General features: G+C 48.7%; 1 protein-coding gene across 11 annotated transcripts in view; it reads right to left on the bottom strand.

Moving 5' to 3' along the window:
• The window catches only part of LOC133365612 (GTPase IMAP family member 2-like), a 38,213-nt gene extending 31,371 nt beyond the window's left edge, over positions 1 to 6,842 (bottom strand). For 2 of the 11 annotated variants that reach the window (XM_061587825.1, XM_061587827.1), the window contains exons 1-2: positions 6,336 to 6,470; positions 2,869 to 2,941 (exon numbers count right to left, since the gene is read on the bottom strand). Coding sequence is in view for 3 of the 11 variants with exons in the window: in XM_061587828.1 (XP_061443812.1) it covers positions 2,048 to 2,109 (62 nt within the window). In the remaining 8 variants the exon portion in view is untranslated. Of the gene's footprint in view, positions 1 to 2,047; positions 2,147 to 2,868; positions 2,942 to 6,335 lie in introns of those variants that run through there. The other 9 variants (XM_061587817.1, XM_061587828.1, XM_061587818.1 and 6 more) reach the window with 9 other exon arrangements.
• Between the last annotated feature and the right edge of the window lie 8,555 nt (positions 6,843 to 15,397).

The raw sequence follows: 15,397 nt of genomic DNA, 5'->3' as shown, positions 1-15,397 counted from the left end.
AACAATCTCCCATAACTTAGTTATCCATCCATCATTGAAATCCTACTCAGAGCACACCCATTGAAATTAATGAACCTAAATTAGTTGCATTCACTTAAATGGGTCTATCCTGAGAACAAGCACCGAATATGACCGCTAGGGTTTCTTTTTCCTAGTTATTGCAAATAACCAGATGGGCAGCTGTTTGTAAATGAATTATCAGTTTCCTTGTCTTCTGACAGGCCCAACTCCTTAATGTAACTCAGGGTTGGGGAACCTCGGGCCCACTCATGGCCCTTCAGGGGGTCTCATCTGTCCCCCCCCAAGGCAATTTCCCCCAAACCTCACCCACCTGCTGATGTCACCAGTTTAATCACAAGGCAGGTTTCTTTGTGGCATAGTGGTTAGTGTGTTGAATCCCCACCCAGCCATGAAGCTCACTGGGTGACCGTGGGCCAGTCACTGCCTCTCAGCCTCAGAGGGAGGCAATGGTAAACCCCCTCTGAGTACCGCTTACCAAGAAAACCCTATTCATAGGGTCACAATAAGTCAGGATCGACTTGAAGGCAGTCCATTTCCATTTTGTCTTCGTGATCCTGTTCCCAGCAGGGAACAAGATGGTGAAGCCAAGGCAGCAGGATTTAATCCCTGCTCACTAGCTGAGCCCTGTGAAAAAGCACCTGTTGAAGTAGCTGGAGCATGCAAACTATTTCAAAGAGGCTTTGGCAAAAGCTTTAAGACAGCTCCTCCCCTCCTGTTTACTCAAATAGGAGAGCAAGGGCTGTCTTAAAGCCTTTGTGAAAGCCTACCCACTTCCTCCATTAACTCCCCAATATTGGTGATGAAGGAAGAGGAGACTTGGAAAAGCCTTTGCGAGTCTCCTCTCTTCCTCCTCATTTATTTCATTGTTTGTTTATTTGTTGAATTTATATCCCACCTTTTCTCCAAGGAGCTCAAGGTGGCATACATGGTTCTCCCCATCCTCATTTAATCCCCACAACAACCCTGTGAGGTAGGTTAGGCTGAGAGGCAGTGACTGGCCCAAGGTCAGCCAGTGAACTTTGTGGCTGAATGGGGATTTGAACCCAGGTCTCCCAAACCCTAGTCCAACACTCTAACCACATCACCACACTGGCTCTCACTCTCCTTCAAGTCCCCGATGTAGGGAATTTAATGGGGGAAGGGGATGAGACTTGGAAGAGCCTTTCTGTGGAAGGGAGTGAAGGAAGCCAGCAGGGTTCCCAAGCGCCTGCTGCTGTGCAGAGGGCCAGGAAGAAGAGCTGCTTTCTCACGGAGCAGCAGGAGGGGCTTGGGAACCACGCAAGGGATTTTCACAGGTGGGGGCCCTGCCTGCCTGTCAATCGCGTGGTGTCATAATGGCATCACATGACTGACAGGTGGGCAGCCACGGACAAATCTGGTCTGTGAGGCTGATCCTGAAAAGGACCCTGCACGTGTGGACAAAAAGGTTCCCCACCCGATGCAACCGAATAATATAACTAGTAAGTACTTCAGCAAGACATGCCACGTAACTCACAGAGTACTGTTGTCCGCAAGGTAGTGATTAGGGGGCAGCATAAAAATATACAGGCCTCAACGAACAGAGCTGTTGATCAGTACATGCCAGCATTTGGCTCTGGATGAGAAATCAGTTGCAGGTAAATTAAATGATGAAGGGGGGTGGTGGAAAGATATTTGAGAGACAGGTGGGTATGAGAAAATATAAAATAAAAAAGGAATACCATGTGACATGACTTGTAAACTTGTAAATTGGCTAACTTTCTGGGGGTCTTCCTGACTGTAGCACCACTGTAGTTTGGTTTATGTTGATCTATGGGGCCTGACCCCACACGTGGATGGTGTTGATTAATACTGGAGAGGATTTCTAAAGACATTATAGAGCTGTAATGGACATATTAGGTAGTGGGAGTGTTCTTGCACTCAGGTCCTGCTTGTGGGCTTCCCCCAGGCACCTGGTTGGCCACTGTGAGAACAGGATGCTGGACCAGGTGGGCCTGATCCAGGTGGCCTGATCCAGCAGGCTCTTCTTATGTTCTTATGTTCTTACCAGAAGGTCTTATCTTGTATTGCAAATGGAACGAATTGAACACTTTTTCTACAAGTCTGCATCCACTTTGGAAGGCCTTGGTCACAGGACTTTTTAAATCTGTAATCAAACATCAAACGTGGAATTCCAGGGAGGAAATGAGAAGTTCCACAAAAAACCATTTGTGCAGTTCAAAACTCAAGTCATGGAAAAGTTGTGTTATGTGTTAGCTAATCTAAAAAGTTACTGATAATAAAGTGAGCCCTGTCGTGCTCATGTCCTGCTTGTGAGCTTCCTGGGCCATTGGTCTGATCTAGCAGCCGGGCTCTTCTCATGAAAAGTGACGTGAATAGTCCTGGCTCATCTCCTAATTCTGAGGATTTTACTGACCCACCGCAGAGGCTTCTAAATGTCATGGGATGTGACTCTGAGCAATAAAGCATGTCTCCCCTCCCCTCACACACCCCTGTGCATTTTCCATGGGTGTGTAACAGCAAACACTACACAGACAGATTATGATCAGCTACAGCAGAATTTCAAGGACCAAAATAAATTATCTGGACTTACCTTCGAAAACATTTTGAAGGGGCTGATTGGGCCAGCTGACCAATTCCGGACAAGCAAATACAGGTCAACAGATTTGTATTTGTTAAAAAATAAAACTCTGTAATTTTGGATTATCTCAAAAGTATGATCAAATACTAGCATTGTTTTAGCTTGAGGTTGGAGGAGCTGGCCTTTAAATCTCCCACTCACCAGTAAATTATAGGGCAGGTCTGAACATTGTTGCACTTTCTGAAAGTTCTCAGCAGCTCTAATAAGCAACTTTTGCTAATACCTACCCACAAAGTTTCCTGAACTGACTGATAAGTCATTTCTTCCTGCTGCAAAGTAACAACCTCTGGTGACTGGACACTGAAAATGATATATACGCAATTTAGTGGCAGGCAGAGCAATCCTCACTCCAGCAAGATGGTGGAATTTATGCCAGCTTAAATTAAGCCGGTATAAGTTACCCCTGTTCCAAACTCCATACAGGAGCGAGGCTACTGCCAGTGGAGACAGTCTGAGCCTGGCAGAGGAGAAACAAGCCTTCAGAATCAAGTTTGACTTCCACCACCCTTTTTTCCTGCTTTAAGTTCCACCAGGTTGCCAGGTCACGACTGAGCTGAAAGAGGTTTGGATTAGGTAGACGTCTCCCCATGACTTCTCCCACCCCCACACCCCTGTTGGGGAACTTATGCTGGCCTCTGAAGAGCTACCTGAACGAGGGTGAGGGAGTTACACTGATGTATCTCTGGCTGAGTCAGGATTGGGGACTTATGCTGGTGTAGACTCAGATGAGCTGGAGTTCTGCTGGCCAAGCAGGGATCCATCAGATCCTATCTTGCTTATCCAGCGGATCTTGGGTCTGGATTGTCCCCTAAATGGCTGGCATGGGCCCAAAAGGAATTATAATAAAATGTCATGTGTATGAGGTTTTTCCCCGTTCATACAATATATCTGGGGGGGGGCATGAACATGTGGCTCAAGAGGTGGTACAGATTGCATTTTCAGAGTTTATGTTCCCACAGCACTGATGAAGTGGCCTGGAGGCCGCAAAAGCTAGTGCCGTAACAAAGATGTTAATCTTTAAGGTGCCACAAGTCTCCGTGATTGTTTCTGCAGCTCTAATAGACTCCTTTCAGTCATTTGAAGTGACAAGGAGATTGAGGCAGGGACTCTGGGCATGGTCAGAGGCACTCCTTCCATGTGTCCATATCCCAGATATGTCTGATGAGCTGGGTTATGTTAAAGTGATGCCAGTATCTTAGGGAGGGGTGCCTAAGGCCTTTTCCCAAGGCAAAGGGCATAGCTTAGCTGTGGAACATTTGCCTTGCGTGCAGAAGGTCCCAGGGTCAATCCCTGGTGGCATCCCAAGGTAGGACTGAGGCAGACTCCTGCCTAAGCTGCTGCCAGTCAGTGTAGACAGTACTGAGCTAGATAGACCAACGGTCTGACTCTGAATAAGGCAGTTCCCTATGTTCCCAGAGGTGTTGTAAACTCCACAGAATAAGCCAGCTTGATTTGGGGGCTGAGTTGGCCATTTTGAACCATCAGAGAAGACTCTAAGTGCCAGACCTTTAAATGGCTTGGGAGCTGATTACCATGGACATTGATTTGACTCCCAGCTCCCTCCATCCGTGGAGGTGGGCAGACTGTGCAAGAGGCCAAGAGGGTGTTTTGGTGGCATTCCCTTCCTGTACGGGGTCTGCTGCCTCCACTTTTCAAAATGTATATTAGAAACATTTTAATTCCAGCCATGTTTTGATCACAAACTGTGCACATCTATGATTGTGAGTGTGGCCTGTTTGCTTCATGCTGGTGCTGCGTCTGCTGTTACTGGCTATGCTGGACTCCATTTCCCCGGCTGCACAGATGTTCCCAGGGGAGCACTTACAGCACAATCCTGTACAGGTTTACCCAGAAGTAAGTCCCATTGACTTCAACGCAGCCTCTCTTTTTGGTTGCTGTTGTAAAAAACGAGGTGCTGGAATTTATACCTTGACAAAAGTGCCACGGGTGCCAACACAAAGTGGTTGCAGGAACGAGGTGGCGGTACTCAGTACCACTGCATTTCATTACAAAAAACCCCCAAACACCCCTATTTCAATATGACTTACTCCTAAGTAAGCAGATATAGGACTGCAGACTGACTTACTCAGGCTTGATTTTGTTTGGTGGGAGGGATCATTGGGACTTCTGGTATTTCTAAACATTTGAGTTTATTTGCAAAGAGACAAGATGAGTGTGGGCAAAAGGACAGATGAAAGCTCCACAGACAGGAAGACAGCTACCCATCCCTGATTCCCAATGAAGCAACCAGCACCCTCTCAAAAAATGTGCCCTTTTCTCTTCAGCTTATTCTCTGCCTCTTCCTCGGTCTCTGCCTCAAAACCCGTTTGTCCTTATTGTTCTGTTCACACATGTGTTAATTTTTCGTCTCCCTAACTGGTGGGATGGAAAAGGTGCATCACCTCAGAGAGATTGCCACCTCTCTTTCTCTCTCCCTCTCTCCCATTGAGAAACCAGCAACCTCAGCCCGGGGCAATTAGCCAAAGGCCAACTTAATGGAAGGAAGGTACGGCCAGCCAGAATACCATTCTGGATTGGTTCTTTGTTTTTATCTGAATAATGTTATATTTTGATGCATTTTTTTCTTCATTTTTGTAAGATGCTATGATTACTCCTGCAGAAAAAGCAGGGCACAAGACGCGAACTAGAGCCCCTCCCCGATGTGTCTCCATTTAAGGCTGAATGAACCTCAGTGGAAGTCTTCTGTTCTCATTGGGTAGTGCTGGAGGCTGAACGGCAGTTCCGGGTAAGAGTATTGTGGTCTCTCAGGATGAGAGAACACGAGGAAGAGTCATTTCTGCAGCAATGTATGCAATGGCCTATGGCTATAAGCAAATAAAGCTATCATATCATATCATTTCTGCAGCTCAAGGAAAAGAATGCTGTTGCACCTCTGGTACCAGCACAGCTGATGACGCAAGGGCGCAAAAATGGCTGGGATTTGTGGCACAGCAGGGCATAATCTGAGTCAGGCTTGCTCAGGCTGTCAGCCCTACCCCTGACACCCGCAATTACATCACACCTGCAAAAGCGATGGTGTGGGTTCAAAGAATCTCATTATAATCAATGTTCAAAATAGCTGCCCCCCCCAACACCAGAGAGGACCTTGACAAGACTGGCCCACCTTCACCTAACTCCTTTGGTGTGAAGGGGGCAGGGAAGAAAGAGCACAAGCAAACTTCACTCAGCTATAGAGCTGGTCCATGGAGGGGGGAGGAGGCCAAAGGTGGAGGATGCCCTCAGTGCCTGGCCAGGAGGGGTCACCTGGGAGGTTCTGCGTACCCTGCCTTGAGTGGACAAAAGGCGGGATATATCAGTAAGCTTTTTAAAAAGTGGAAATGTAGCCCACTGTCAGTGGCACCATCTTTGAAGCCTGGCATGGGGTTAATGATCTCAACATTTTGGATGGGGGCCAGTGACAGCTCTCAGGTCTCCCTTACTCAGTCGGAGGCAGTGTGCCATGGGGGCAGCTCTGGGTCTCGCCCCCCCAAGTCCTCCTTCGCCGCTGCCGGGGCGGCGCTCGGAAGAGACTTTCCAGGAGGGGCCCTCGGTGGCCGCCTGCCCTCAAAGCAGCCCAGCGCCGCGGGGAGGCCCTCCTCCAGTTCGCCCCAAGAGGGGCTGCAGGGGCGGGTCTTGCCCCCCCACCCCCCAGCATCAGCAATCCCCTGCTTGGGGCGGTTCCCTTCCTCCTCACCTGGGCTGGAGCCTTCGCAGCTGGGGAGGAAGCGGGGCGCGGAGAGCAGCTCGGGCGGGCTGCCTCGCTGTGCCGGCTGCGCGCCGCGGCTTTGGCCCCAGGGCAAGGGCTGGCGTGTGACTGTCCAGGCAGGCCACCTCCGAACTTTCGGGAAGCGAAAGTGAAAGGGCCGCCCGTGCCGGAGCGCGTTCCGCGGGAGCCGGAGGGGCGGCGCGTCCAGGTGCCCCGAGGTGAGAAGGCCGGGGGCTTTCGCGTTAGATGCGAGCTCCTTGGAAAGGGCTTCGCTCAGAGGTAGGGCGGCGCCAAGGTGGGGCAACCGCCCCCCCTCGTATATTTCGCCCACCAGGAAAACCCTTGGCCCCTTCTGAGGCCCCCCCCTCCGATTTACTCGTCCTGGTGCCGGGACTACTCGGCGCGTCTCTTCTGCTGGAAGTCTCCCGCGGACGCGTCTCGAGGGCCGTGTGCAAGGCAGGGCAGAGGCGCGCCAGGGCACCGACGGGCTGAGGTTAGCATCCTCACCCAGGTTTACTTGCGCGTACGGCCCATGTCCGAGTAGACACGGTGAGGAGTGCGCTATGAGGCTCCAAGCCTAGGCCCGTTTAGTCGCGGGTAAAACTCCGGGAACCCAACTTCGGAAGAAGCGCGCAGCAGTTGCACCGCTTGGCCCCAGTCTTGCAAAAATGACGGTTCGGTTTCCGTAGGGAAGGCTGGCCGAGGGGTCGCTTTGGAGGTCTGCGCGTGTAGAGTTGAGGGTGAGTCGCAGCGAGCCGAGTTCGCCGAAGATGCCAAATTGTTCGGGGTGTTTCGAACAACAAAGAACTGGGGGGGGGGCAAAAGGACCTCTCCAAGATGCTTGAATGGGCGTGAGGATGGCAGATGCAGTTCAGCGTGAGCAAGTGTCAAGTGATGCCCATCGGTGCAAAAGAAACAAATGACCCCTAACTGCACAAACAGGGTGTCTGCACAGACAGCGCAGCCAACTAGGACAGAGCCAGCAGGAAGCTGACACCTGCCAGGCTTGATGCTCTGCCCCCCCCCCTTGCAGGCCAGAGGAATGAGACTACACAGCATACATTTAAAGTACTCCCCCCAAATCCTGGGAACTGTAGTGTATTACAGGTACTGGAAAGTGTAGCTCTGTGGCTGGTAAACTACAGTTCCCAGAATTCGTTTGCGTGGTGGGGGATGTGCCTTACATGTCTGGTGTGTAGGCGCCTAGCCTCAATGTGTGGATGAGACAATGGTGTCAGGAGGAGGGTGTGGGTTTCTTGGGCACTGGAGAACGTTTTGGGACAAGCTGGGCCTGAACACAAGGGCCGGGCTCCACCATTTGAGCTAGAGTGGCCCAGGGTGGCTTTAAAACTGATCCCTGGGGGGAGGCTGACAGGTGCTGAGTGCCTGCTGCACGCTGGGTTGACGTCTTCATCAAGCTATCCAGGTCGTGTTCCTGGTTAGTCAGTGCCTGTTCAGACCCTATGAGCAAATATGTGAAATTAAGAAATTTTTTTGACCCAATATGCACCATTTTGCACTCCCTTACACCGACTTAAGAGTGAATTAGAAGCAATAAGATCACGAGTCAACTTAAAAGAAGTTGCCCAACAATTCGGGGCTTTGAAAGACACTCTAAATGTCATGGAATCCCACTCTTTTCCAAACAGGAGCCGTTCTAGGAGCTCCTCTGTTTTTAGAGTCAGTTTTCTCCCTTTCTCCCCCTTGGCCACTTTCCCTTCTGTCCCTGCAAATGATAGGCGCTCCTTCCATTCACATATGCCATTCCTGTTTCATTCTTTTTATTCAAGGCTAAAGAAGATGCAGTGTTCGAGATGAGTGGACGTGTAACCTGATTTGATTCATTCGTTTAGCTCTTAAGAAATCCAGAAGCAGGAAGGAGTTGGATCTCCTTTTCTGCCATCTCCCTAACCCCCACGCGCCCATTTCACAGAAGGAAAGGACTTGGAGCTGGTTGATGAACCAGACCCCAGAATTACTCTTAGTCAATGTGCAAATTTGTGACAAGTGGGTGGGGGTCCTCAGGGTTCTGTCTTGGATCCACCTTGGAATCCCAGGGTTGTAAATGACTTGGGTGAAGGAGCAGAGGAGCGGTGAATCCCTGAGGAGGCAGAAAGACGGCTCAAGATGATTTTGACAAGGCGGATGAACGGCAACAACCTGCTGCCCACCCCGTTCGTTGCTGAAGGGCCCACGTTATTTCCAATGCAGGTTCTTCAGCTTGTTCAACAACAGTAATGTTCTAGCACTGAGAAAGATGTGTGTCTTTCCTCAAAGAGGGGCCATAGCAGGAAAGGCTTTTTTATGGGTGAGAAGGAAAAGGTTAACAAGAAGGACCAAGAAGGTTTAGTGGGTTTGGGGAGGAGCATCAAGAAAAGGGGGCACGGGTTCGGTGGTGTGTGGTTTAAGAGTCACACTATTCCTGTGACTGCAGTTTGTTTTACCTGTTTTAAATACTGAATTTTAAACTCTTGTAATTCACCTGCTGGTGAAGGGTGAGTCATGATGATAATAATAATAAGAAGAAGAGGAAGCCCGCCCCCTTTGCATCTGGGCACCTTAGCCTCTCCTGCAGGGTATGTTGAATACGTAGCCTGGAAGGTCTCCTGCATCCTGCTGCAGAATTTACTAATACTCCAAATTTTCCCTCTCTTTGGATTTGCTCTTTTCTTTAACACCCCCCCACCCGTTTTCTCACCAGAAAAATGGAAAAATAGGATGCCACCAACAGAGGAAAAATGGTTATCAAAAGTTTGGACAGTAGCAGTGATGTATAAACTAATATAATTGTTTAGAGTGAGAGACGGTAGTCAAGAAAGAGAAAAAATTTAAAAATAAATGGGTTGCTATAATTGAATTTATAAAGAATAAACATAATATAAATGTTGACTAATAGAATAATTTTCTTACGAAGTAAACGATTAATATATGTGTTATATACATATTATAATGTGTATGCATTTAACTATTTGGTGTGATTACTGTATGTGTTTTTTTAAGATTTAATAAAAGTTTTTTTTAAAAAATCAGTGATTGATAAATGACTTCAGGGGCAAATGCCTGTGAAGCAGATGTTTTCTTTTGTTTAAAATTAATTAATTTGGGGGAATGACATATTCTCAAGCCAAACCAGGAGACGAGGAGACTCATGAAAGTTACTCAGAGGTCACTTGTACCTTCCTCCTAGCACATGATCTCAGCTTGAGTAAAACCTCACCTAAAACCTTTCTGTCCTCCTGTTCCACCAAGGAGCCCAGGCAACCAGAGAGGTTTCTGCCCTTAAAGCAGGCTTTTGGACCTGCTTAGACCATGAGTTGCAGTTCTCTGGACCAAAGCATGCTTCCGTTCCATTCTACAGCTCCTGGGGTGATTCCCTTCACCATGCATGCAGATTGGGGCCCCAAATTGAGATGATTTACAGGGTGAGAGCTATAGACAGTGTCCCGGTCTAGGGAAGGCTTCTGAAGGAGTTCTCAAACAACCACCGCCTTCAAGGCAGCTGTCACCCCTCCCTCAGCCAAGGAAGAATTTGCCACTCCTTGGACCAGCTCGTGGTTAAGAGATAAGAAGGGCAAAGGGCAAGCACACATGTGGTCAGTCAACGTGTAGGGCCCAAGTTATGGCCCTTTGTGAAAAGTAAGTTGGCTGAATCGCATCCCACCATTACGGTGAGCAGTCAGGTGGGGCAAGTAACCTCCATGGTTTACAGCTAGAAAATTGTTCAGCACTCTGATTGCATCTTGCCAGAATATGAGAGGGACAGTGGTGCAGTCATTTGGGTCACAGGGGGTCATAGACCCCTTTGTGGAAGCAGGGTCCACGTCAGGTCCCTGTGTAGGAGCCAATCAACATTAAATTGTTTTTTTTAAATGTGTTTTTAAATTTGTATATTTGTTTTTAATGTTTTAATTGTTGTAAACCACCCAGAGAGCTTCGGCTATGGGGCGGTATACAAATGTAATAAATAAATAAAGGGGAGTGTGTTAGCCACTGAGAAGAGTCCTTGTCCTTTTATGCTGATTAGAGCCATCAGAGTGAAAGGAGGTGAGTCAGCCACTGAGAAGACTCTTCCCAGTAGCTAACACACAGCCTTTTCATGCTGATTAGCTCCTAGGGATGTTTGTTGTAGTGGAGTGTGGACTCAGAGATGACACAGAGCAAGATTGGTGACGGAAAGTGGAAAATGCTGTGGTTGAGAGGGGTTGTGGCATGACGACTGTTAGGATCAAAATTGAACCTCAGTCGTCTGCAATACTATAGTTCACTTGCCTTACCCAAACAAATTCAGGCATTATGGGACATAGAACCAAAATGGCCTTTAGTTGACTTTTGATATAAAATGTCAGTTTATTCCCTGGCGACCTGACCCTTACCTACATTCCAGTGGCTCGCATAATAAAAGCCGGTTTAAGCTGGAAACTTCCCTACTATGTATCTCTTGTATCACATCCATGCCTATGACCTTGTTTATTGCTATAAAGGTGCCTTGCATAGAAATGTTATAAGCTGTTCCGCTGCCCCACAGATCTTGACTTGTGAAACCCTTTGATATGCAAGCGTAGTAATTTTCATGTCTGTCTCCTACCCATGGGGCGCCCGGTTGCAGCCGGCCACCCCTTTATTTCTTCCCTTCTTCTGTAGTTGCATAGTGCTTATCTCAAGGACATGCGAAGTATGCAGACATGGAATCTAAGAGATAATCTTAGTGTTTCCACTTTCGTCCTTCCCCCTACACCCCTTTACCTCCTTTTGTCTGCCCCAAAGCTATAGTGTCTAGCAACTGCTTCTTTTGTATTTTGTGACGTATGCCCGATACTGTAAACTTCGGGGTGAGCCTATATAAACCCTATGACACCAATAAACGAGGTTCCCATGCTGGCCGACTTCGGCTTGTAAGTATTGGGTCCCCTTTGCAAAGGTTCTTTGTCTCATGTTACTTGATCTGATAGTGTGTTCATTTGCACTCAACTCCGCACTCTTCCCGGGTGTAATAAGCGAGTTGGGGTTGACAGGGTGACTTGCGTGTTGGGTTTGGACCTAACAATTGGGGGCTCGCCCGGGATCCCTTGTGCGGACCCCCTTTTTGCCATTGCACCCCTTAATTTGATAACAGGCGCCACGAGAGAATTTTCTCGGTTATCAATAAAAGCGGGCGGCTTTGACACTTTGGGGATAAAGCACAGTTGAGGAAAAACCCGTTATCAGACGTCATGGGAAATAAAGGGAGTGTACCGGTAAAGGACAGCCCTTTGGGAATAATGTGTATGCTGTGGCAAGAGGAGGAATTGCCTGTGCGAAGAAGAGGCCTGAAAAAGAGAAAGATGATAGAGCTCTGTGAGGAGGAGTGGCCGCGGATGACTGCAGTGTCGGTGCCGGGTGAACGGTGGCCGAGGGGTGGGTCCTTTGAAACCGCTCCGCTACTGGGAGTGCGGAGACGGATTGGGGATACCCACCCAGATCAATTGGAATTCTGGCTCCTATGGAAAATAGGATCACAAAAATGGGATAGTCTTACTTTGATGGCAGTGAGAACCTTGTCCATTGAGGAACCCCCTCCTCATTATTTTAATGACGATACGTCAAGTAAAAGAACGGTCTTGAACCGTTCTATAATACCCTCTGCTCCGGATCCACTCCCAGCTCCCGGGGGTGGAGATCCCAATCCGGAGGAGGGGGCTCTTTCATATGTGTCAGACGATGAGACAGATGAAAAGGGGAAAGAGCAGGGGGCCTCAGGGGGTATGGACACACGCCAGCGAAAAAAGGAAAAGCAAAGAAAAGAGGCAGAAGCGTTGGAGATGCCTTTGCTTGTACATGATCAGCCATACGTGGATGGCCGCGGTGGTATCCAGCGTACCAAGGTGGTTGAATTAAAGAGTTGGTTGGAATGGGACTTGAAAGAATGGAGTAGAATGGCTGGCACTTTTGGGGAGCAGCCGAGGAGAATCAGAGAACTGTTGGGCAGGTTGTTTGAGAGCCACAATCCGACATACTCGGATGTGGAACATTTGCTGAGAAGGGTGCTGACAGGTGAAGAACGTAGCAGGCTGTGGACAATGGAGACTGCATGGGCTGCGGAGGCAGCAGGAAATAGAGCTTGGTCGGACCGAGCACAAACGGCTGCAGCTTGGGCAGCGGGAGACTGGACGCAGCCTCGCCGCGCTCAGCTACAGACCGATAGGGATAGGATTTTGACACATTTGGAGCGAATGTCACAGAAACCCCCCAACCAAGCTAAATTCATGGCGATAAAACAAGAAGCCAGCAAACCTCCCAGAAAATTCTGGTCGCGCTTGTTAGAGGGAGCACGTAGTTATACCAATTTGAACCCAGAAAACGTGCTGGACCATCCGACTCTCATTGCTAATTTTGTTCATCAAGCGCAACCAGCGGTGAGGGATTATTTTCTAAATTTCAGACCCGGATTGGGGGGGGGAGGCTGTGACTGTAATCTTGGAAGTGGCGGATTTTGTGTGGGACAAAGACAAGGAGAAAAGTAGAAAGAAGGAGAAGAAGGAGGATTTTGAAATGCTGGCTCTTGCAATAAGAGGCCAGCCACCAAATAGAGGATTTCGAGGCAGGGGAAGAGGTTTTCCCAGGGGGCCGAGAGCCGGAGACCAGAGAGGAAGGGGACAGATGAGGCAGTCGTGGCAGGGAGATAGGGCTTGTTTCCAGTGTGGAGATTACTCTCATTTCAGGAAAGACTGTCCGTGGAGGACAGGGAACGCGCAGTACACCCCTAACAACCCTTCTTACCCAGATTCTACAGGCACGAATGCAGATTTTTCGCCCCCACCTCCACCTGCCGCTCAACAGACACCGGCTTCATGGGACCAGTACGGCGGGCGCCAAGCGAACCAGCAATGACTACATGTGGATAGGGAGGGGCTGGGAGCGGGGCTAATGAATCTTATGTCTCTGGCAGGTTTCTTTCTATCTCTCTCTCTCTCCCAATCCAAGAACCCAGACTGTCTTTAAACGTGCAGGGACAGGAGGTGACTTTTCTGGTAGATACCGGAGCTACGTACTCCTTGATAAATGTTGCCTATGATAGTTGGTTAAGTAAAGAAGTCAAAATGACAATGGGGGTAGACGGAAACCCCACACCTATGTGCATAACATCACCATGGCAAGTAAAATATAATGATAAAGTGTTTAACCATGTTTTTCTTTACTCCGCTTCATGTCCTATCTCTCTCATGGGCCGTGACATGTTATGTAAACTGGAGGCTACCTTAACCTGCACCCCTGACGGGGTGGGCTTGTTGATGAGTGTATTGGGGGTGCCTGTGGGAACCACAGTTAAACACAAACATTCAGGATACAGCTTACCAGAAGATCTCGCTGACTTGCCGCCCGACTTATGGGGCACAGAGGATACGGATGTGGGACTGCTACGATCGGTAAGCCCTGTCAGAATTCAGGTAAAACCGTTCCTTCTGCCACCCAATGTTGCACAATATCATTAGAAGCAAGAGAGGGCATACGCCCCATAATTGAAGGTTTTATTGCAAAAGGAGTCATCCGGCCGCAGCGGACCCCCGGCAACACGCCTATTCTGCCTCCGCCTTTCCCGGACCATGACTGCGTACAAGTTCTGCAATCTACTTTACAGATCAGACCAGATCTGTCTGATGAACCGCTACCGGAATCAGATGTCATTCTCTTCACGGACGGCAGTTCCTACTACCAGAATGGGGTAAGATACACAGGTTTTGCAATAACAACACAATGGGATGTGGTAGAGGCGGCAGCACTCCCAGGACGGTGGGGAGCGCAAGCAGCAGAAATCTACACGCTGGTCAGAGCATGTCAATTGTCGGCAGGTAAAAAGGTGACCATCTTCACAGATAGCAGGTGTGCTTTCGGGGTTATACATTGTCACATTCATTTGTGGAAATACAGGGGGTTTATAACTGCAGGCAGTAAACCAATCCAACATCTGGAACTTGTGCAAAAGTTGTTACAAACTATTCTTGAACCTTCACAGCTAGCAGTGGTACATTGCAAAGCACACACCAAGGAGCAAGATCCTGTAACCCTCGGAAGCGCTCTGGCAGATCAAACTGCTCGCCAAGCAGCATGGTTTCCTATAAGCATGCCAACTTTAGCAATGGTAACCACTGCTTTTGTCCCACCTGTATCTGTTCCAGTACCTCCACAGGAATTAAAGCGATGGACTGAGCTAGGAGCGATTCTGAAGCAGCAATTATGGACCATGCCAGACGGTAGGGCTTGCCTCCCTAGATCGTTGTACCAGACCGCAGTAAAATGGTTTCATGACCATGGGGGTCATTATGGCACACATGCATTGGTGGACTCCATTACGCGCTTCTGGTATGCCCCTGGAATCAAACCAGTATGCAGTGCAATAGTGAAAGCATGCCACATTTGCCAAGCCAATGGCCCTGCCTTGCCGAATAGGGCCTCACAAGGGGGTAGACCTACACCAGCCGCACCATTCTTGCACATCCAAATTGACTTTGTTGATCTCCCAAAAGCTGAAGGAAAGAAACACCTTTTGGTCATGGTATGCCCTTTAACAGCATGGATAGAGGCATTCCCAACTACAAATGCCACCGCCACAACAGTGGCCAAATTATTACTGAAAGAAATAATACCACGGTTTGGGGTTCCAGAGATAATTGACTCAGACCGAGGAACACATTTTACTGGACAGATCCTGGCGAAAGTTGAAGAAGGTTTGGGAATCAAGCATTTATTTCACACTGTTTACCATCCACAAGAACCGGGAAATTAAAACCGCATTGGCTAAGTATACTCAGGAAACAGGTTTAAGGTGGCCTCAGGTACTCCCTCTCATTCTTTTCCATCTGCGTACCCGCCCTACCCGAGCCTTAGGGCTCTCCCCGTATGAATTAATGTATGGCAAGCCTCCAACGAAAGGGGGGAGCTTGCCAAATGTGGATGTTTCACTATTGGGGGGGGATCACATAACTGTATCCCAGTATCTTTCTCTGCAGAACAGACTTCGTGAATTGTGGAAATCTGCAGGATTAACCAAGACGGTGCCCCTTGAGGACCAAGTG

The sequence above is a fragment of the Rhineura floridana genome, chromosome 10 (genome assembly GCF_030035675.1).
Source record: "Rhineura floridana isolate rRhiFlo1 chromosome 10, rRhiFlo1.hap2, whole genome shotgun sequence".
Taxonomy (NCBI): Eukaryota; Metazoa; Chordata; class Lepidosauria; order Squamata; family Rhineuridae; genus Rhineura; species Rhineura floridana.
Note: the sequence above shows the minus strand (reverse complement) of the source record. Positions and strands in the feature narration are given on the sequence as shown.